General features: G+C 38.7%; 1 protein-coding gene across 2 annotated transcripts; it reads left to right on the top strand.

Annotated features, from left to right (window-relative positions):
* The first annotated feature begins 771 nt into the window (after positions 1-771).
* On the top strand, positions 772-4863 carry LOC133660274 (transmembrane protein 74). 2 transcript variants are annotated; one of them, XM_062063589.1, is made up of 2 exons: positions 772-970; positions 1404-4863. In XM_062063589.1, the coding sequence occupies exon 2, from the start codon at positions 1428-1430 to the stop codon at positions 2265-2267; it is 840 nt and encodes a 279-aa protein (XP_061919573.1). In that variant the 5' UTR covers positions 772-970; positions 1404-1427; the 3' UTR covers positions 2268-4863. The 2 variants fall into 2 exon arrangements, with proteins under 2 accessions (XP_061919573.1, XP_061919574.1); XM_062063590.1 differs by having other exon boundaries at positions 772-1262.
* The last annotated feature ends 18447 nt before the right edge of the window (positions 4864-23310 follow it).

Raw genomic sequence — 23310 nt, 5'->3', positions numbered from 1 at the left:
CGGTCGCACACACACACGTGCATGCATAGAAACACCAATCAGTGTGTTCCCAGGTGCAGCCCACACCTATCAGTTTATGGTTTGCGTAATGGCTAACTTTTTATTTCCCTTTGTAATCTCTGCTTACTGAGCCTATGGTGCTGTTAAATTATTGTGGCTCAATTTGGCCTTAATTTTTTTTATGTTAATGTATTATTATTTAATATATATTATTGTTTTAGTTGCTTAAGAGATATATTCCTAGCTCTGAATTTGCTCATTGTTATTTTTATGTTTTTGTGCATTATTTGTTGCCGTCATCATTAAACGAACAGGTTACTCATCAGTTACTCAGTACTTGAGTAGTTTTTTCACAACATACTTTTTACTTTTACTCAAGTAAATGTTTGGGTGACTACTCCTTACTTTTACTTGAGTAATAAATCTCTAAAGTAACAGTACTCTTACTTGAGTACAATTTCTGGCTACTCTACCCACCTCTGTATATAACAAAGTGCAAAGCCATATAGGCTCACACAAGTTCAGTAAATAATTTTAATTTGGAACACAGCATCATCGTTTTCACAGCTTTTTGTTTGTTAGAGGTACATAGTGTTTTAATGTAGAGTTCTAATTTTTTTTTTAAAGGCACAAAAAACAGGTCGGGTATTGAGAAACTTACATTTATGAATATAAAACTTAACCTAATGACATAGTGATTGACTGCCTGGTGCTGATCTGGTCAGCTCCTTTCCCGCGCCACAGCCGGCGCGAGGCTCGGATGTGGGCGGGTCTAACGAACGGGCGCTCCAATCAAAACAGCCTGTGACGTCACAGCATCGAGCAGCCGGGGAGACGGCATCCAAAGGCGGACTCACTTATCGGAGCTTTTTTTTTTTTTTTTTCACCCGGTAATACTGCCTTCGGTGGCGCGGAGTTCCGTGCTATGGCGTGTTGAACGGCAGCGCGGCAGGAATGCTGACGATACACGGTTGGTACACGTCACGTTTGTACGGCGAGCTCTTTTTTTTTTAAATGGTGTGCGAGCGTCAACGCAGCATTTGCTAGTGTGTGTGAACTGTCTTTGCGCAATGATATCACTGCGACCTACTATTTATCTTTGCTGATTATGATGGCGTGTTTACATGTTAAATCCGGTGTGACACTGTAGTGCTGTAAAAAGGTGATCGGATTAAAACCGAATTAGTTCTGATCTAGGTTTAGGCTGCACAAAGACTCTTTGCCTAATTGGATACAAAGCTTTTTGACTCATTAGATCCAAGGTAAGCATCGTTCAAGAGGTGTGCACGGCTTTTTATAATCAACTTAAAAGTGGCTTTTATTTAGTCCTGTATGACCACATAAAAAGATCAAGCGTGTGTATTAATCTCGTTAACATGCACCATTTCTACTTGACTCATTAGGGATGCTGTGCAGCGAAAGAGTCCATGGACGGAACCAGCAGGTGGCGAGAACGAATGGCGTCCCAAACGCCGCCTTCTGCGAGCGATGAGGATAAGCAGCCACGTTCTCCCGCCGAAAGCCTCTCGGGTGTCCCGCACGTCCGCAAGCCCGGAGAATCCACAGAAGGAGACGGTCCCCGGAACCCGGCCCGGGGCTGCAAAGCCCGGTGCCATCCGGCGGCGAGGACGGCACAGGTCAAACTGCGTCCCCTCGGGCAGGAGAAGGTGCGTGTGTGCTGTGACCAGGAATTGGAGACGTCGTTTACCTACGTCGATGAAAATGTCAACTTGAGACTCGCCAGCCCGGAGACCAGTCAGAAAAGTTCTCATCGAACCGCGTGCAACGGCGAGCCGTGCTCTGAAACGCTCCCGGAATTTTCTTTCATGTCCGAGGATGATTTGTCCTTTGGAGAGTCCTCCGGGTCCTCAGTGGACTACTGGTTTATCAGTGCGGTCACGTTTTTGGTGACCGGCATCTCCTTGGTGATCATCTCCTACGCCGTGCCCAGGGATGTGGTGGTGCAAGACCGGGACAGTGTCTCGGCGAGGGAGATGGAGAGGCTGGAGCTGGAGAGTGCTCGGATCGGAGCTCACCTGGACAGGTGCGTCATAGCGGGGCTGTGCCTCCTGACTCTGGGCGGGGTCGTGTTGTCCACGCTGCTCATGATCTCCATCTGGAAAGGAGAGATGTACAGGAGGAAAGTCATCGCCTATTCCAAACGTTCAGCCAAACTGTACGGCTCCATCAGCTTGAAAACTAAATCCAGTCCCAGTCACTCCTCGACACAATTGTCCCTGGACGACATCGTGGACAGTTTGAACTAGGCACGGACACGTACAGTTTATGTTCCAAGTTCATCAACATTGTGCAACCTGTTAGCTTATGCCAGGGGTCGGCAACCCAAAATGTTGAAAGAGCCATATTGGAGCAAAAATACAAAAACAAATCTGTCTGGAGCCGCAACAAATTAGAAGCCATATTACATACAGATAGTGTGTCATGAGATATACATTGAATTGAGATGACTTAAAGGGAACTAAATGAGCTCAAATATAGCTACAAACGAGGCATAATGATGCAATATGTACATATAGCTAGCCTAAATAGCATGTTAGCATCGATTAGCTTGCAGTCATGCAGTGACCAAATATGTCTGATTAGCACTCCACATAAGTCAATAACATCAACAAAACTCACCTTTGTGCATTCACGCACGTTAAAAGTGTGGTGGACAAAATGAGACAGAAAAAGAAGTGGCATAAAACACGTCCTAGAAAGTCGGAGAAAGTTATACATGGACACAAACTAAGGTGAGTTCAAGGACCGCCAAAATTAGTAGGACAAAACGGCGCTCGCCAAATACTCGAATCAGTGAAGCATGTTTAATATAAACAGTGTGCTTTATAACAATTAGGGAGGTTTATGTCATGTTTGTCCTCCTACAGAAACCATATTAAAACAAAAAATGTATTTTTTTTCCCCCTCATCTTTTTCCATTTTTCATACATTTTTGAAAAAGCTTCAGAGAGCCACTAGGGCGGCGCTAAAGAGCCGCATGCGGCTCTAGAGCCGCGGGTTGCCGACCCCTGGCTTATGCTGTACACTCTCAGAAAAAAGGGTGTCATTATTTGGTCTCATAGTTACCCTTATTATGATAGTCCATCCTTTAATTGGGACAAAACATTTTAGCATAGTTGTGACAAATTAGGGATGGATACCAAATTTGTCCATTAGCACTACCTGGTACTGATTCACATAAAATAAACGCTGCCATATTTCGATACCTTTGTTACACCCGACGTCACGTCCAGTTTCAACCACGGGAGTGGCTCAAACACTCGGCCGGTAAACAAGCAGTCAAACACTAAGAGTGGACTCAGCAAGGCTGCCTTTAATGTTACATGTTTCCATGCCAACAAAGGAAGAAGAAGGCACTCAAAAGTACAGTCAGGCTCAACTTTTCAAAAGGCACTAGCTCGGTGCTAATTTACATTACATTTGCCATAGAAATGCTAAAGCATTAGCGGTTTAACAAGCATTTTCCATACCTCTAAATCTTGTAATGAAAACTACAACTAAGATGCACGTTACGATCAAACAGCTGGTGTGTAAAAAGTACAGTACTTACAAACACTTTGTAAGTGGACTCAACAAAAGAAAAAAAAAAGGCTCATTCAATGTAAAGGCAAAGACTACTCTCTGGCTAAGGAAACTTGCCGCATTATATACACTACTGCCATCTAACGTCTTGGAATTGCAACTGCATGCCAAGTCTACGATATAATACAGTACAATACTTGCAAATGAGACGCAGACGTGCAAGAAAACAAGATATCAAACATTTGAACACACACTAAATGACTTAAATGACTTGAAGTTGGTTTATCGGTTAAATGTAAAAAGTGACCCATCCCTAAACGCAACAGAATGCAATTTAGTAGAATGCATATACTGTAGGTCCAGAAGTTTTTGGAAGATGGCAGATAAAATACTGCAGTATATCACAACACGTACACCAGACTGCTACTTTATATTTTTTTCATATCTGATATGCATTAGATCTGTTTCATAATCTTACAAATGTAACAATGTTTAGCAAGCATGGTGTTTTTATTTCCTTGCTACTCTTTTTCCATTACCATGGTAGCGCATCCATGGGTTATTTTTATTTAGGATACACTCACCGGAAGTACTGCTTGGAACCGTGGAGTTTAATAATTAGCCATTTTGTATACATTGTGCCAGGCCTGGCCCTAACCAATCTGGCGCCCTAGGCAAGATTTTAGGTGGCGCCCCCCCCCCCCCCCCCCACATCGGCAGTGAAGTGTATATACTCACAAGAAACCGAATAGCTTTGTCTTTGACCTTTTTTTTTTTACTTAAAGAAAGCAAATTAACATATTATATGAGAATGTTATGTTATGATTATCTTTAACCGAATCACAGCAGTGCTCGAATTAAAAAACAGCATTCCCTCTCATGTGATATTGCTTAATTAACATTAATGATGTGCACTTTAATAACTAGGCTTACAACTATACCTAATATATAAAGGGGTGGAAAAGTGACTATTACCTGCAGGGCAAACATTAGCTAACTAGAAGGCAATAACAATGTAAACAAAAAACACCTGCTTAAAAGATCTAATACAAATGTCCCTGAGGAATGTAAGGTGGGAGTACTGTAATTACCTAACGTTACATTATTATTTTCCATAACAATTTAGCCCCCTCCACAATATTAACCCGACGTTAAAACAGAACTAGCTATTTATTGATTAGCAATTGCCGAATCATGTAACATTAGCTTAATGCTAAAAAGCCAGGTTACTATCACCTGACAGTTTTGGCCGTTTTGACATCTTGTGTTGATTTTTTGATGTGGTAAGAGTCATGATAAGGGAAGGGAGGGGGCGCACTGTGCGGGGGGGGGGGGGGGGTGGCGGCGGGGGGGGGGGGGGGGGGGGGGGGGGGGGCGTAATGTTGTAACAAATAATATTTCTATCAAATAGGCTTTACTTTGCATAGAAATAATAGTATCAACTTTTTTTTTTTTTTTTTCTCCAACATTTGTGGCACTGGCGTGGCACCCCCTGATGGACGGCACCCTTAGCATCTGCCTATACGGCCTATGCCACGGGCCGGCCCTGCATTGTACCTTAAGAGGCTTGATATGGATGCCTATTCCCACTACCCTTTTTTCAGACAGTGTACAGACTTCAGAGTATAACCACATATGCTACATATAAACACTCCACATGAAACACATTCCTTCAAATAGTGGCAGTAATATTAAACGATGCTTTTAATGACTAAGTGAGACACGGTGCAGGCTACTATTTGAAGATACAGTATACGGTCAGCAACTGTTCATACGAGACACACATATACCGTCCAAGGCAGCTAGCATGTTTCCGGAATTGTCACAGACACTAGATGGCATTTTTTTGGTACCCTGGACGTTCTTTTAAGAGCTTCAGTTTATTACTAAGGCTTTTCATTTTTAATGGGAAAGTCATGAACCACAAAAAATCATACACAGACACATTTCAGGAAGTAGCCAGAGTCCCCAGAGTGCGTCTGAGGTGGGCGCCTAAGAGGTCCACTCTGCTGTGTGGAGAATCAGTTCAGTGGTGTGCATGGTAATATCCAGTGACAGTCCTGCTCTGGTGCAGTGCTGAGGTAAGCCAGTAAGCTCAGCTTTGTGCATCTGATCCAAAGCTCCAAGTCGCTTTGACTGCACTCAGCAGTTTGACTGCGTTGGACAACCTTGCCATGCACCGTGCACACTCCTCCTGATTGTCTCATACCCTATCCAGAATAGGTCATTGTCTTTTGGCTCTTGGCACTGCAAAGCTACGACATACACCGTTTTGTTTGAAAGCTGATTTGCTTTTTTTTCCTCACATGACTGATGTTGATATCAAAACAATACATCAGGTTATGTTTGAAAGAGTCAACAATTGGATTAGGCCTGTACTCCAGGCACAAACCTATATACTTGTCTGGTTCGTGGTATTTTGCTTTGCTGTCCATGTAAACAGTGCTAATGAATCCGCAAGTAAATTAGCTAAAATATTCCCATATTACAAAAGCAAAAAATACGGTAAAAACATGCAATTTACTGATAATATAGTGTTTAATTGATAAAGATTTAAAGAGACAAGGTCAGTCCTTCCAGGATTTCACTGGCTTTGTTTTGGTGATTGCCTAAAATGCTTGAATTTGCAGCAGCTGTTTCAAAAATTTGCGGCAAACGTTGCAATGTTTGAGGCTTATATTCTTTCAATGACACTAAGTCAACAGATTTTATGAATTTGTCATCAATGTTTTAAATGTTCCTTGTAACCTGAACCTAAAAAAGAACACAGGACTGCAACAAATAAAAGGAAAACAAATACTGTATTGGTGTTTTACTCGTTTAATACCACACCATAAAAGTAGACACTAGATGGCAGAAAAAAGAAACACTTACTCAGAGCTCATTGTCAAATTATTTTACTGTTTTGATTAATCATCACTACTAATAGTAATAATTATAATTACAGAAAGAAACAACGATCCAGACATTCTCTATGTATGTTTTACGCTTGAAAAGTGTACACCCCATACCATAAAATTGGTACACCCACACCCACCCTCCTGCATTTGGATGAACTCAATATTTGAATGAGTTCTCCCATGCAGGGAAAGAATATAGTTAAAGGGTTCATACAATTTTCCCTGTTTTTACCAATTGATGCTGCTGCAGAAGACTGCGATTACGGATGTATGCCAGCAGAAAAAGGATACCACATCATGTCTTTGTACGTGTGTCATGCTGTTGCGCTCATGAGTCATTTTTATACATTCATATTTACAAATACAATCTTGAGTCACATCATTCAGTGCTGAGAAGTCTCAGAATGAATTACTTGGTTTATGTCCTTTAATGTTCTAAATTGTGTGGCCCTTTACTCATTGTGATACTTAATTGCAATTATGACCAGCACACACACTAGTTAAATATAACATGGTGTTATTAAATGCCACAAAAGAGAACATAAACTACAATAATGGTGCAGACACAAGATTGGCAGCACAACAAACACACATTTGGCAACACAAAGAGCAACTTCCTGTTAGCAAGCGGGATTGACTGACATGTTCTGTGTAACTAAACTGCATCAAAAATATAAAAATAAATACAGTTTGTAATGAATTAAGGCTTACCATCGCGGAGGGTCACGATAGCTGCTGGTAGAATAGTAAACAAAGTTATGTGGCTAAAATGTGATTTTGGGAGGCCCAGCCTCATCGAGACTATACTTCCAGTGGCCCCCCAGGTAGATTGAGTTTGAGACCCCTGGGTTTGACTCAATCAATGAGATGCATATTTTAATTGTCATGTTGTGTAAGCTCTTAGTCGTCCGTTAGCAGCGTTGAGTGGAGTCCTTCATTAGAGGTGTAAAAGGAAGTGTGTTCATATTTGTGTATGAGGCCAGAGTTATGTCATGACTAATGAAGTATATGAGCTTGACTGATTTAAATAAAATAAAAAATAATATTTTTCCAGCTCCATGTTCCACATGATGCAGTGATGTCCTGTTCTCTTCAGCGGACTTACAAATCACTTTTACAGCCTTGTTTAAAAACACACACTCTCCTGGACGTTCCTCCCAAAACAAGGTGTTCTGAATGCCCCTTTTATTTTTCATTATTTTTCATCAGTATTTCCACTGAAAACACACTCGGAATAAAGGCAGCCATCAGCAGTGCCACAGGTGCCAACATGTGTTTATAGGAATTGGCAGCAAATACTTGGCGAATCGCCTCAGTGCCTCCTCTGATTCGGAGGTTGGAACGATCATGCGTCTGTAAATATCTGCAGCGATTGATGCACTTTCCCGCAGGGTTTCAGATGCAAATTATGCACGCCATCTTGGCGTGCTGTATCCTTCCTCCGTCATGTTTGGCATCAAGGCTAGGAGCCGACACATGCAGCTTCCCTCATACGACCAACTAAATATGTTTGAGGATTTGAGCAGGGATTTGCTTTGAGCGACAGCCTTTAAATGGCAAGCTCAAGTCTACTTCTAGTGGTTTCATGTATAATCACTTTATTCTTGAGCAGTGCACAGCAATATCAGCCTTAATGCTATTTGCTCGGCTCTTCTGTACCGTAAGTCAATTTGTTCAGGTAAGGCGCAGCCTTGACCTATGAGACAATTTACCCAAGGTGTAATAATACTGCTACTGTGTGTGTTCTTGTATTTCTACCCTTCTTCAGACATCAACAAGGAAAAGTGCCTTCCATATGAGGACCGGTGAACAAGTTAGGACCGAAATCACGGCCCCAGTACGGAAATTTGCACCCTTCGTGGTGGAATTGATCAAAATGAGGATGGTCCCAGAAAGGAGGGATATTTCAAATTGACCGTGTCGGTTTTAAAAGTGCTCCCCCTCTGGCATACATATGTAATAACAAGGGTGTCTAAGAAGTTGAAATGTGCCCCCTCCGGCCAACATATGAAATAACAAGTGTGTGTAAAAATTTTTAGTGCTCACCCTCTGGCCAACATATGTAATAACAAGTGTGTGTAAGAAATTGAAATGTGCCCCCTTTGGCCAAAATTAATTTTAAAAAAATAAAAATAAAATGTGTATAGAGACATACTGTAATAACTTGAAGTAAATCATGAAGATTGAAAACCAATTACAAACAAAAAAATTCAAAAAAATAAATGAACTAAAAACTTTTTTCTCACAATGTATCGACTTCTTTCTTATAAAATTGGGAACCATTTCTCATATTCTTTCTGTTTCTGTAATATTGTAATATTTTCTCGTAAAAGTATTACTTTTTTAATGTAAAATGATTACTTTTTTAATGCAAAATGGTGCCATTTGTCATAGAAAATTCTGACTTTTATCACAATATTGACAATTTTTTTGTTGTTCTTGTAAAATAGTGAAATTTTTTTAGCAAAATTATAATTTTGCCAAGTAAAATTCTGATTATTTTTATAATATTGCCAACATTTTAAAGTTTTTTTTATAAAATGGTGACTTTTGTCGAGTAAAATTACAACCCTTTTCATTAAATTGCCAACATTTTAAGCTTTATTAGTAAAATTGCGACTGTTATCGAGTAAAATTCCAACTTTTCTCTTCATATTGCACAAATGTTCAGTTTTTCTTGTAAAATCTTGACTTGCGTTGAGTAAGTTTATAATACTGCCAAAATTCTGAGTTTTTCTTGTGAAATTGTGACTTTTTTCTTGTAAAATTCCAACTCATTTTTCACAACAAGGTTTTTTTACATTTGCATAGTTTGTACATATGTTTAATGTTGTAAATACAAATCTTTATATTTCTAGAAAGGGTGGTCCTAAAGAGGTAGGCATTTCAGGTCTCAAGAAGGATAACAAATACAAGAAAGAATGTGTGTGTGTGTGCGACTGTGCGTGTGTGTGTGTGTGTGTGTGTTTGTGTGTGTGTGTGTGTGTGTGTGTGTGTGCATGTGCGTGTGCGTGTGTGTGTGTGTGTGTGTGTGTGTGTGTGTGTGTGTGTGTGTGTGTGTGTGTGTGTGTGTGTGTGTGTGCGTGTGTGTGTGTGCAAAATATTTACATCAGCAAACGTGTTGGGTGTCACCTTTAAGGAGCTGCTGACTCAGAAAAAGGTTGTGTGCCAAATTTAGAGTTGACGTATGACTGGAAATGATGGGTGTCCTGATCAGCATGTTTGGTCTCCGACCCGATCCAATTCCTCTGTCCTCAAATTCGATCCGATTTCAGGTGAATATCTGCTCCTTAATGTGGACAAGACCAAGGAGCTGGTCATCGACTTTTAAGAAGAAAATGACCCCTGTGGAGGCCATCAACATCCAGGGCCCGGAAGTGGCAGTAGTGGGGCAGTACAAGTTCTCTTGAACAGCAGACTGGAGTGGAAGGACAACAGCAAAGCTGTATACAAGAAGGGCACGAGCAGACTCTTTTTCCTGAGGAAGCTTAGGTCCTTTAAAGGCCTACTGAAACCCACTACTACCGACCACGCAGTCTGATAGTTTATATATCAATGATGAAATCTTAACATTGCAACACATGCCAATCCGCCGGGTTAACTTATAAAGTGCAATTTTAAATTTCCCGCTAAACTTCCGGTTGAAAACGTCTATGTATGTTGACGTATGCGCGTGACGTCAATGGTTGATACGGAAGTATTCGGACGCCATTGAATCCAATACAAAAAAGCTTTGTTTTCATCTCAAAATTCCACAGTATTCTGGACATCTGTGTTGGTGAATCTTTTGCAATTTGTTTAATGAACAATGAAGACTGCAAAGAAGATAGTTGTAGGTGGGATCGGTGTATTAGCGGCTGGCTGTAGCAACACAACCAGGAGGACTTTGACTTGGATAGCAGACGCGCTATCCGACGCTAGCCGCCGACGCTATCCGCCGACCGCACGGATGATCGGGTGAAGTCCTTTGTCCTTCCGTCGATCGCTGGAACGCAGGTGAGCACGGGTGTTGATGAGCAGATGAGGGCTGGCTGGCGTAGGTGGAGCGCTAATGTTTTTATCATAGCTCAGTAAGGTCCCGTTGCTAAGTTAGCTTCAATGGCGTCGTTAGCAACAGCATTGTTAAGCTTCGCCAAGCTGGAAAGCATTAACCGTGTATTTACAGGTCCATGGTTTAATAGTATTGTTGATTTTCTGTCTATCCTTCCAGTCAGATGTTTATTTCTTCTGTTTCTATCTGCATTTAAGCACAATGCTATCACGTTAGCTCCGTAGCTAAAGAGCTTCGCCGATGTATTGTCGTGGAGATAAAAGTCACTGTGAATGTCCATTTCGCGTTCTCGACTCTCTTTTTCAAGAGGATATAGTATCCGAGGTGGTTTAAAATACAAAATCCGTGATCCACACTGGACAAACTGCTCGCCATCATGGACAATCCTGCCCACCCACTCCACCAGATAATTGAGGGACAGCGGAGCTCATACTCCAACAGGCTCCTTCAGTTTCATTCCCACAGCGTTCGATTCAAGAACTCCTTCTTTCCGCACTCCATCCAGCTGTATAATCACTGGCCATATAGCAATAGATGATATCTGTCTATTACCTGACCGCTTCTATGTTAGCTGCCTCTCTTTGTTTATAATGTATATTTTCTGCTGGATCTACTCTTTATTTTATGCTGCCCTTTTTTTGCTGCAGCTGTTACATATACTGTAATATTGTACATGGTGATTGGGATTTGTTATATATTGTATATATTATATAATAATTTAATATAATATATCAGTATATATTATATACTGTATATATAATACGTAAATATTACATATGTGTTATATTTTATATTGCTACTATGGTACATTTTTAGTCTCATTTATACCTTTTTGTTTTCGCCCTCTTTTTGTCCGCTTGTGTGCATTATCCTTTCCAGCCTTACCCTTTCCATCCTTTGTAACTGAGCTACTGTGTGGAACAATTTCCCTTGTGGATCAAAATTGTTTGTCTAAGTCTAAGTTTAAGCCTCGATCTGATATATATATATATATATATATATATATATATATATATATATATATATATATATATATATATATATATATATATATATATATATATATATATATAATTTTTTTTTATTTTTAATTTTTAATTTTTTAAATTAATCAATCCAACATCATTATACACAATAATTCCATAATAATACAATTCCAAGTCCAAATCCAAACCCAACCCAGCAACATTCAGAATAGCATATCAATCAACAGAGCAATTGAGAGGACACACAAACATGACACAAAACAATGCAAAAGAAGTCAAACAAAAATGAATAATATCAACAACAGTATCAATATTAGTTAGAATTCCAACATAGCAGTGATTAGAAATCCCTCATTTACAATCCGATATTTTGACAATATTATTAGATTATGCAACTTGTTTTTTTTTAGCAAGTAAGTTAACTTTTATTTTTATAAAGTAGAAATAAATTGGAACAGATCTTTTTTTTTTTGCAAATAAGATAGGCTCCAGCACCCCCCGTGATCCCGAAAGGGACAAGCGGTAGAAAATGGATGGATGGATGGTTAAGTAAACTTTTATTGTTGTAAAATAAAAATAAAAAACATCTCTACAAGATGCCATTTGAAGTGATAAACATAGGCTGCCATAAATATTCAATAAAAGTAAATGGCATTTAGTTCATTCAAAATGCCCTTGCTTCAGTCAAATGTGGTTTAAACAGCTTCACCTAAATAGTCACAATAAACACAAAATCTCAATCCCACTTAAAAGGGTTGTTTCTGGCAGGCTTCACTAAACAGAATTCAACAAAGTGGCATGAGTAGTTGAACAAAAAATGAGGGAGAGTATGTATGTGTGTAAAAATGTAAAAAAAAAATAATTTGAATGAAACCAGTATTATTATATAGTTCAGTGATATAGGTATCATTTTCCTGTGATATAATTCAGAAAGTTATGATTGTTTCAACCCCTTCATGCGCTAATTAAGGGTCATCCTCTTCAATACAAAGTCAGTGGGGCTCACCTTTTTGTTAAAAATGCCATAACTTTCTTAATATTCAACCCATTTTAAAAAGGTTGGTATTGTTGGAAAGCTTGTTAAACAAAGAAACATATTAATTTGTTTCACAGTTAAGATGTATTTTTAATTGATCAATTGAGGTGGGCGGGGTAGCTGAGATAGGCTCCAGCGCCCCCCGCGACCCCGAAGGGAATAAGCGGTAGAAAATGGATGGATGGATGGGGTCGGCGGCGGACAGGCGAGGTTAAGGAGTATATATTTCTAGCTAGAATTCACTGACATTCAAGTATATATTTGATATATATATATATATATATATATATATATATATATATATATATATATATATATATATATATGTATATATATATATATATATATATATATATATTAGACATATACATACATAGATACACACAGTGACACATTATATATATACATATGCAGTATATATATGTACATATACATATAAATACATATATATACAGTATGTGTATGTAAATATACGTATACATATTATACATATGTACATATATATACATATACATACATATACACACATATAAAAATAAAATAAATATTTGACTTTCAGTGAATTCTAGCTATATATATATATTTATTTTATTATTGTATATATATATATATATATATATATATATATATATATATATATATATATATATATATATATATATATATATACATATATATATATATATATATATATATATATATATATATATATATATATATATATATATATAAATAAAATAAATACTTGAATTTTAGTGTTCATTTATTTACACATATACACACACATAAAACTCCTCTACTCATTGTTGTATTTGAAAGTGCAATGCTTTGCAGCCAGTAGCACAGCCTTTGAAGGAGCATAGGTATGGGCAGCATCTGTGAAATGTAATTTGCAGGAAAGGAGTGAGTTAAGGGTTGAATTGGCCATCCTCGTTCTATTGTCTGTCACTATCTTTCTAACCATGCTGAGCACCCTTTCTGATGATGCATTGCTGGTTGAGGTGGACGGGGTTGGGGGTGGGTGGGGGGAGGGGGGGTTGGGGTTTGGTGGTAGCAAGGCTGTATATTGTAGCATCCCGGAGGAGTTAGTGCTGCAAAGGATTCTGGGTATTTGTTCTGTTGTGTTTATGTTGTGTTACGGTGCGGATGTTCTCCCAAAATGTGTTTGTCATTCTTGTTTGGTGTGGGTTCACAGTGTGGCGCATATTTGTAACAGTGTTAAAGTTGTTTATACGGCCACCCTCAGTGTGACCTGTATGGCTGTTGATCAAGTATGCCTTGCATATACTTGTGTGTGTGTAAAAGCCGCATATATTATGTGACTGGGCTGGCACGTTGTTTGTATGGAGGAAAAGCAGACGATAGTACCACCTCTAGAAATGGTAATATTGCAGACATTGGGAGTGGCTGTATGGCTATTTTTGGCCACTCTACCAACCGAGCCACGCCGCCTCAAGATGAGCAGCTAGCTGGGTAGTGCACAAAGAGCAAACACATGTCGAGCGCAAAGCAAATATAGCAAACTGATCCGGCGGATAGGGCAAGCATATGAAGCATCCTGATTTGCAACCAGGGACAGGTGTGTCCCGATTGGCAATAATGGCCATCGCTCAGACCAGAGGAGTGGTGGTAAATGCAGGCAAACAGGAAGTGGAATTAAAAACAAGGACAGGACAGGAAATGATACAAAACTAATGATGATTGTCAGGTGAGATCATGTCAGCTCTGCTTGGATTGACAATGACAAGGTCATACCTTTATCCAGGTGTTTGAGCTTGGAGCCCACAGAAATGGCAGCTAACTTACTCTAAGTCTCAGGCAACTAGCGATTAAATATATGGCATTATATTGAATCAAATTAAACAGCATGCTAACTACAATTACAAAAATAACAGCACATAAAAACACACATATAATGACTATGACCAAGGGGAATAATAACATTAAAGTACAAAAATAACATTAACAACTACAAAAGTGAAGGACAACACCAGATATTACAATATATAACACAATGTATGAATATGCAATGAGGTGGCTTCCTACAGGCGTGGAATATTCCTCCGCTTTCTTCTCCCTGGACTCCAACTTCATATCCGGTGTTGTCCTTCAGACCTCGGCAAAGAAGCCACATAAACAGTGGCAAGAATGTGGGAGATAAGGGTGTATGTGCGTCGGCATGAACTCGCACCCGGTTTCAACTGGAATTTAGAGCATATGATTAGTTGCACGGCCTATTCTAAGCATATGTATATTAAACATTTCTTAATCACTTCATCCTTCATTATCTTAATTATATCCCAACAATTGCAATACAACTCTCATGTTTAATGTGTCATAAGATTTTCTGTTTGTGGTTCCCTTTGTTTTGAAATGTATCAAAAAGCATCGAAATACATTTTGGTTCTGGTACCAACATATTGGTATCGGGACAACTACGGTATACTCAATATGGAAACGGTCCATAAAACATAATCTATGTAAAATTTGGACCGAAGAACCACCATTAAATGCCATGTAGACCACAAAAATCATAATATGACCACTTTAAAAGATATGATCCTCTGTGCTTGAGCTTAGTAGATCAGCCTTGCGTACACTATCCAGTTTGCACTTGTTTTAACATAAGACACATCTTCGGTAGATCAGGCCCGATGTGAATTACTCTGGATGCACTTTGTAATGGTGTGTTGGGTCTCTACATCAAACATCCATCCATCCATTTTCTACCGCTTATTCCCTTTGGGGTCGCGGGGGCGCTGGAGCCTATCTCAGCTACAATCGGGCGGAAGGCGGGGTACACCCTGGACAAGTCGCCACCTCATCGCAGGGCCAACACAGATAGACAGACAACATTCACACTCACATCCACACACTAGGGCCAATTTAGTGTTGCCAATCAACTTATCCCCAGGTGCATGTCTTTGGAGGTGGGAGGAAGCCGGAGTACCCGGAGGGAACCCACGCAGTCACGGGGAGAACATGCAAACTCCACACAGAAAGATCCCCAGCCCGGGATTGAACCCAAGACTACTCAGAAACATTTAAAATGTTAAGTTACCTTATTTGGAGGCGCAAATATTAGCTCTCATGCTGTAATGTTTTCAGAAAAACTCACGGTGAGAGGAACTGCCCTCACAGCGCCTGCGGTGCACATTGCTGCCTCAAAGTAACACGATACAACTTCAACCTTCAGCAGACCTAAACCCAAATAAGACAGTGTGGTGTTATTGAGGGGATAATAGTATGTATTGGCTGAAGACAAAAATGTTGTCCTCTGAAAGCTGGCGACAAGACCCCAGGAGGTCACCGCAACCCGCCAAGAAACAGTTAACATCTCAGTTGACCGCATAACCACAACCTAAATGACAAGTTCATTCATCTCAAATCTATTTATACAGGACCAGAACATAATAGATTTGAAATATCCGGATGGAGAACCACACTCCCAGACACTCAAGACTTAAAGATGCAATCTGTATGCACACTTTGATGTGTGTATTGTTCATTGACTTCAAAGTCAAGGAGCGAGGTGTATTCATTATTTTTCATCATCCTTATTTTTCATCATATAATTGAGATAACAGTTGGTCGAGTTTGTACGGATGAACGATGAGACCATGCACTGTCGGAAAAATTCAGCCTGACTCCAGCAAGTTTGAAGGTTCCAACCTTTCAAAGCAACTTACAAAACATGCATTTGTAATGAACTACAGCTCCATTTATCAGGGGATGGCAAGGCCAAAAAAAGTTTCCACTTCAATTGATTACTTTGAAAGGAAAGACTGAAGCCAAAACTCATGTGAGACATGACTTCATTTTTCGGTTGCTCCCTCCACTGCTTTATCCAAACAGGATATTTTTAGTCAATGTGCACCCTGGATCATTGGAAAGATCATTGTATTGTAAATGTGTTTTTTCAAGTCTCAATGGGCAAGATGCATTTCGCAGAGCCAAGCTGTTTTACATTACGGCCTTTAAGTACATATTTGTTCAGTCTTTTCCTGGCTCGTATCCAAACTTTTCATTTCCGCTCTATATCAAACCTCATAAATATTACTTCTTGCTGCATGTAATCAGTTTATTCAAGTTATCATTATTTGCATTATTAGCATCAAAACCCGCCTTGATCAAACTAAAACAAAACCCTAGAGTTTTGGAATTTCAGTATCTATTTTTTTTCTTTCAAAATAATGAACATCAAAATAATCAAGCTTTTATTATAATAACTACAGTTAGCTATGTCCTGATACAACTTTTTTTTGGAGCTTTGATTAACCCGATACGATATCAGCACAAACACTTAATCATACGATATCAGTACAAACACTTAATCACGATGTCAGTACATACTTAATTATTTTTGTATTTTGAATGTTAGAATAGGCCTGATCAAGTGAAATTATTCAGAGAACAATGAATGGATGAAAGGGATAAAAATGACAGATTTATGCTTTTGAAGTGTTTTTTGTTTTGTTTTGTTTTTTTAACTGTCTTTCAACAGTGTACATTTTTAAATATAATGCTCGCTGTGGCAGATTGGGTGAAGACAAGAACAAAAATGTTTTGCAGACATACTTAAAAATTGGGCCGAAAAAGTGACTGTGCTATAAAATTTAAGCAAAATTGACATCAAAGCATACATTGCATCACAGAACTTCACTTTTTCCACATTTTGGTATGTTACAGTCTTATTACAAAATGGAATAAATTCATTTTCGTCCTCAAAATGTTACCCCATTTTGACAATGTTAAAAGTTTCTTCTTTTAAACTTTTGCAAATTTAATTTAAAAAAAATTAAAAGTCAGATGTACATGCATATTTACAGCCTTTGCACAATACTTTGCTCATGCACTTTTGGCTCAAAGTCTTTTTGAATACGATACCGCAAACTTGGCACACCTATCTTTAGGCAGTTTTTCCCATTCCTCTTTGCAGCGCCTCTAAAGCTCAATCAGATTCGATGGGAAGCGTTGGTTTTCATCCAACCTAATGGATTGATTGATTGATTGATTGATCTTGAGTAGTGTTGCAAAGACGAATGGGCGAAACTGCCCAAAGATAGGTGTGCCAAGCCTGTGACATTGTACTGAAAAAGGTTTGAGGCTGTAATCGCTGCCAAAGGTGCATCAACAAAGTATTGAGTAAAGGCTGTGAATAATTATGTACAAGTGATTTTTTTTAAAAAAATCAAATAAATTAGCAAAAATGTAAAAAAAATACATTTCACATCGTCTTTATGGGGTATTGACTGTAGAATTTTGAAGACAAAAATGAATTTATTACATTTTTGAATGAGGCTGTAACATAACGAAATGTGAAAAAAGTGAAGCGCTGTGAATACTGTCCGGATGCCCTGTATACAAAGCATGATGTACACCACAAGACAGTGTACTAAATGTAGATCATAGGTCCCCTTCTGGTGGGTTAGAGCAGGGGTGTCAAATTCATTTTAGATCGGGGGCTACATGGAGAAAAATCTACTCCCAAGTGGGGCGGACTGGTAAAATCAAGGCACGATAACTTAAAAATAAAGACAACTTCAGATTGTTTTCTTTGTTTAAAAATAGAACAAGCACATTCTGAAATTGTACAAATCACAATGTTTTGTTTTTTTTGTTTTGTTTTTTTATTACCTGTTGAGGATCATAGTAAATATACTTTATTTGTCGTTATTTATATTTTCTGAATTAATGATGTGATAATGTTCATCAGTCAACTCATTGGTGTTAATTTTCAATCTATCAAGATAAAAAAATCTCAAAATCAAATTACAGTATGTTATGTATGTTTGATCATTTTCCTCGACTGATGTACTAACATAATGAGGTTTATTTTGTACATATATAGCATCATCTACAAAGATACAAATAATTGTTATTGCGACATCCAGTGGACACATTTAGAACAGCTGTTTCTTTCATTAAAAAATATCAGGTTAAATTTTATACTTAGCAAACTCATCCCGCGGGCTGGATAAAACCTGTTCGTTGTTGGGTTAGAGGGTAGGTTGCTGCTTAAAAACGCACAAGAAAAACTTAATGTTGATGGTCACTGAACTTCGGCTTCATGAGATGCGATATAGTCCCTAAATATGAAATGAATAAAAAGCATTCAGTTGCATTACAATACCACCTTAGTGGGCATATGCATTTATTCCAGCTGCTCCATCCCACAGACGGCAAAGTCCCCATGTCATACTCAGACAAAAAACACATTTTCCTTGTTGTACTTGGCACTGGTCAATTGCTTTTTTTCAGACCGACTCAGTGTTTGGCAGTTATGGTAGATGAGAAAGGAAATGAAGTGATCGGTTAGATCAATCTTACAGTAAAACCACTCAACCACTGCAGGGAAGCCAAGCAGGTTACATCTCCCACAGCTTCTGTGATCCGACACACACTGGATACTTAATGGACTGTTTGTGATGACTTCGGCAAGGGAAGGAGTGTAATTTGCGTCATAGTTTCAATCAGGTGAATATCTCCTCAGCTTATTGGACATATATAAACAAATCCATAGCTTACTTCACTTCTTGATCACCTCGCTGCTCAGCCGTCACCGCTGTAAATCATAGCCTTGTAGGACTCCTTTGATTTAATTTGCATCAAACTGCTAATGTAGTCTATTCATCATGTGTGACCTCCTCTGTATGCTTGTTTCCCCCCATTATGTCTATGCATTTACCTCTAATTATGCTAAATAATGATTGCCTGCTTGTTTGTTGCAGAAAGCAGGTGGGCTTGAATCTGCCAACCTGTGAGTCATCAGTATTGTCAAAGTACATTACAAGAAGTATGTAAGTTATTTGTGTCAATATATACCTAATTGCACAACATTTGTTTAGTTATAACTCGGTTGAGCCAAAGCTCGAGGTAAGTGATTATGGATGTTAATAATGAACCAACGGACTCCAAAAACACAATGAACCTAGCCCGATCACGGAAATCAGTAATTAACACCTGCGTTCTGCCCCCATTTTAAAGTATCTTACAGCATATAAAACCACATAATTGTAATTCAAAAGAAGGTCGCAGGGTTAATGATCAACTCAGACATTTATGATTCCACAAAATCATTTATCATTGACCTGGTATGATGTTTCGTTATAAAGCTGGGTAATAAAACAAAAAAAAGTATAGAGCACTTACTGGAAAGTCAAGAGACTGACAAAGCTATTAGGATCCTCCCTATCTATTCTATTACCAAATTCCATGGAAACAGTTGTAATAGTTCTACCATTCCTTGACAAACCACCAACCGTTAATGTATTTAAAGATGCACTGAATTCCATCCAGCCACAGACTGAAATTACCGTCAGCAGCCAAATTCCATGCTGACATTTGCATTTCAACAGTGCAATGCATTTCTTTTAAGAAGAAGCATGGCAACATCCTCATTTCAAAATGTGGTTGTGCAGTTGGGTCTGTGTCCAAAAAACTGTCTCTGCAGACAACTGATTATCTCACTTGCCTCCAGTGTTATCAAGTGAGCATTTGGAGAGTCCGAACGATACTGACTGGAGAGGGAGAACCGGCAACATGTGAACAATATAGGGAACATACAAGATGTAGTTTACCACTAAATTATTGACTAGGCTAAATTGGTTCTCATTACTGTATGTGTTGACCGCGTTAGTGTGTAACATTTGGAGTCAATCCGAAGCCTATGGCACTGGGTTAATCTGTACAAGGTACAATGAAATCTCAAAATTAGATCACAGAGCGAAATGCACTGCCCGTTATCAGAAATTTCGGTTTCAGTTGCGGGTCGTACAGTAGGTCCTCAAACTGGACGTAAAATACACAGCTAAAAAACACTCAATAATGGAACATTGGACTCTTCTGAAGTGGCATTCTATGAACCCTGATTTAAATCCAATTGAACATCTGTAGTTAGAGATGAAACATGCAGTCTGGCAAAAGCATCCATTAGCCAAGTTTGTTCTTGAGGAGTGGGTCAAAATACCTGTCGACAGGTGCATAAGGAATTGCTTTATGAGGTTGCAACACATTATAACATTAAGCCAGTTATTTCACAAATAGTGGTTTGGGCCCCCCTGGGGGAGGGCACGGTATGATCCCAGGGATGGGGGTGTATGTGACCCTGGGGAACATGCTTTATCAGTATCATGCTTCAACCTTGCGTCGAAAAGCTGGGCACTACAAAGCGTGCTTATTGTAATCATTAAACCCGACTTCCTCATTTTGATTAAAAAAAAAAAAATCAGCACACATTTTTTTTTTTATTGTTGTTTTGCAGGTTAATGTTTTTTTATATTCTGTGCCCCTGAGTTAAAGTTGCTGATCAATCAAAATGTGGTTTATTTTTTATTTGTTTCCATTATCAAATGGTTGAAGTCGGTCAACATTTTTTTATAGTTTAAATAAAGATATTTGTAATTAATTAAGGAAAATTGATGCACTATAAATATATAAATAAATATTTTTTGTGACGGACGGAGAATGTTTAATTATTCTTTGTTGGAAGTTGATTTACACGTCTTTTTTTTTGCTTTTTGTATTGTTTGTAAGGATACAATGTTATGCAGAGGTGTACTTACAACATTTGTATAGACAAACTACTACTTACACTCGTGGCAGAGAGTTGAGTGTGGGAGGCGCAATATGTTTTCTTCTTCCTACAAGGGGCGTAATAGAAAATAATTGAGAAGTACTGAATTAAGGGTACCCGACATTTTGAACAGGTCAGTGTCATTAGTTTTTAAGTTCTTATGAGTCGTATATATTATTGTAACGCTGTTATTTCGATTAATTCTATTGATAATGGGATATTAGCTCGGACGAAATCTGTATTGGTTCTCTGCGACTGTTGCACTTTTGTTTATGAATTTGTCTAATCTGTTATTGAATAATGTTTCAATGATTTTAGAAAATTGTGGAAGTAAAGAAACGGGTCTGTTTGTAAATTGATGTTTGTGTCCAGTCTTATAAATCAGTATAACTTTTTCTATTTTCATTTTGTCCGAGAATGTGCCTTATGAAACGATAGGTTGCTGATATACGCTAGAGGTTCAAGACGTTTTATATTGTTTTCAAATCTATTCCTTGACAGTCAGTTGAGGTCTTGGATTTGCATTTATTTACTATTTGGATTATTTCTGCTTTTGTCACACTATTGAGGAACATCGAGTTAGGATTCCGGTCTATGGTTTCTTTCGAGTCCTCAACTGACCAATCATGTACTGTACATCTGGAATCGTTTGATCCAGATTTGTTCCAATATTTAAGAAGTAGATATTAAATTGTTCAACTATTTCGTTCATATTGTAATTTTTTCCCGTTTTCGTTTGAAAAGAATTGAAGGTGACCATTCGTAGCACCATTTTTAATAATGCTATTTAGTATGCTTCATGTTGCTCTCATGTTATTTTTGTTCCTGTCCAATAAAATACTGTAATATTATTTTCTACATGTTTTTAGTATGCTGGCTAGCTTGTTATTATTATTTTTGTACTCATGTTTTGCTTCTATAGATCTTTGTGATATACATTTAAAGGCCTACTGAAACCCACTACTACCGACCACGCAGTCTGATAGTTTATATATCAATGATGAAATCTTAACATTGCAACACATGCCAATACGGCCGGGTTAACTTATAAATTGCAATTTTAAATTTCCCGCCACACTTCCGGTTGAAAACGTGTAGATATGATGACGTATGCGTGTGACGGAATCAGTTGATACGGAAGTATTGGTACCCCATTGAATACAATACGAAAAAGCTCTGTTTTCATTTCAAAATTCCACAGTATTCTGGACATCTGTGTTGGTGAATCTTTTGCAATTTGTTTAATGAACAATGGAGACTGCAAAGAAGAAAGTTGTAGCTGGGATCGGTGTATTAGCGGCGGATTACAGCAACACAGCCAGGAGGACAGAGATGGATAGCAGACGCGCTAGCCGCCAAACTCACCTTAACTTTCTCCGTCTCGCCGACCGCATCTATGATCGGGTGAAGTCCTTCGTCGCACCGTCGATCGCTGGAACGCAGGTGAGCACGGGTGTTGATGAGCAGATGAGGGCTGGCTGGCGTAGGTGGATAGCTAATGTTTTTAGCATAGCTCTGTGAGGTCCGGTTGCTAAGTTAGCTTCAATGGCGTCGTTAGCAACAGCATTGTTAACCTTCGCCAGGCTGGAAAGCATTAACCGTGTAGTTACATGTCCATGGTTTAATAGTATCAATCAATCAATCAATCAATCAATGTTTATTTATATTGTGTTTGATTGTACAGATATGGTGTTGTTTCTGCTGGGCAAGTATGCCTGACGCGCCTCCTACAGCGCCTTGGGTCAGGTGCAGGGTCATCTTCTGTCTATCCTTCCAGTCAGGGATTCATTTATTTTGTTTCTATATGCAGTTAAGCACGAAGCTATCACGTTAGCTCCGTAGCTAAAGTGTTTTGTCAATGTATTGTCGTGGAGATAAAAGTCACTGTGAATGTCCATTTCGCGTTCTCGACTCTCATTTTCAAGAGGATATAGTATCCGAGGTGGTTTAAAATACAAATCCGTGATCCACAATAGAAAAAGGAGAGAGTGTGGAATCAAATGAGCCCTTGTACCTAAATTACGGTCAGAGCGAAAAAAAATATGTCTTGCACTGCATTCTAGTCCTTCACTCTAACGTCCCTCATCCACAAATCTTTCATCCTCGCTCAAATTAATGGGGTAATCGTCGCTTTCTTGGTCCGAATCGCTCTAGCTGCATTGAAAACAATAGGAAAATGTGAGGAGCCTTTCAATTGACTACGTCACGCTACTTCCGGT

Source organism: Entelurus aequoreus, linkage group LG11 (assembly GCF_033978785.1).
Source record: "Entelurus aequoreus isolate RoL-2023_Sb linkage group LG11, RoL_Eaeq_v1.1, whole genome shotgun sequence".
NCBI lineage: Eukaryota > Metazoa > Chordata > Actinopteri > Syngnathiformes > Syngnathidae > Entelurus > Entelurus aequoreus.
This window is presented reverse-complemented; position numbering and strand designations above follow the sequence as displayed.

Coding starts and splice junctions, on each gene's coding strand:
- LOC133660274 (XM_062063589.1), top strand. CDS start 1,428: ATGGACGGAACCAGCAGGTGGCGAGAACGAATGGCGTCCCAAACGCCG.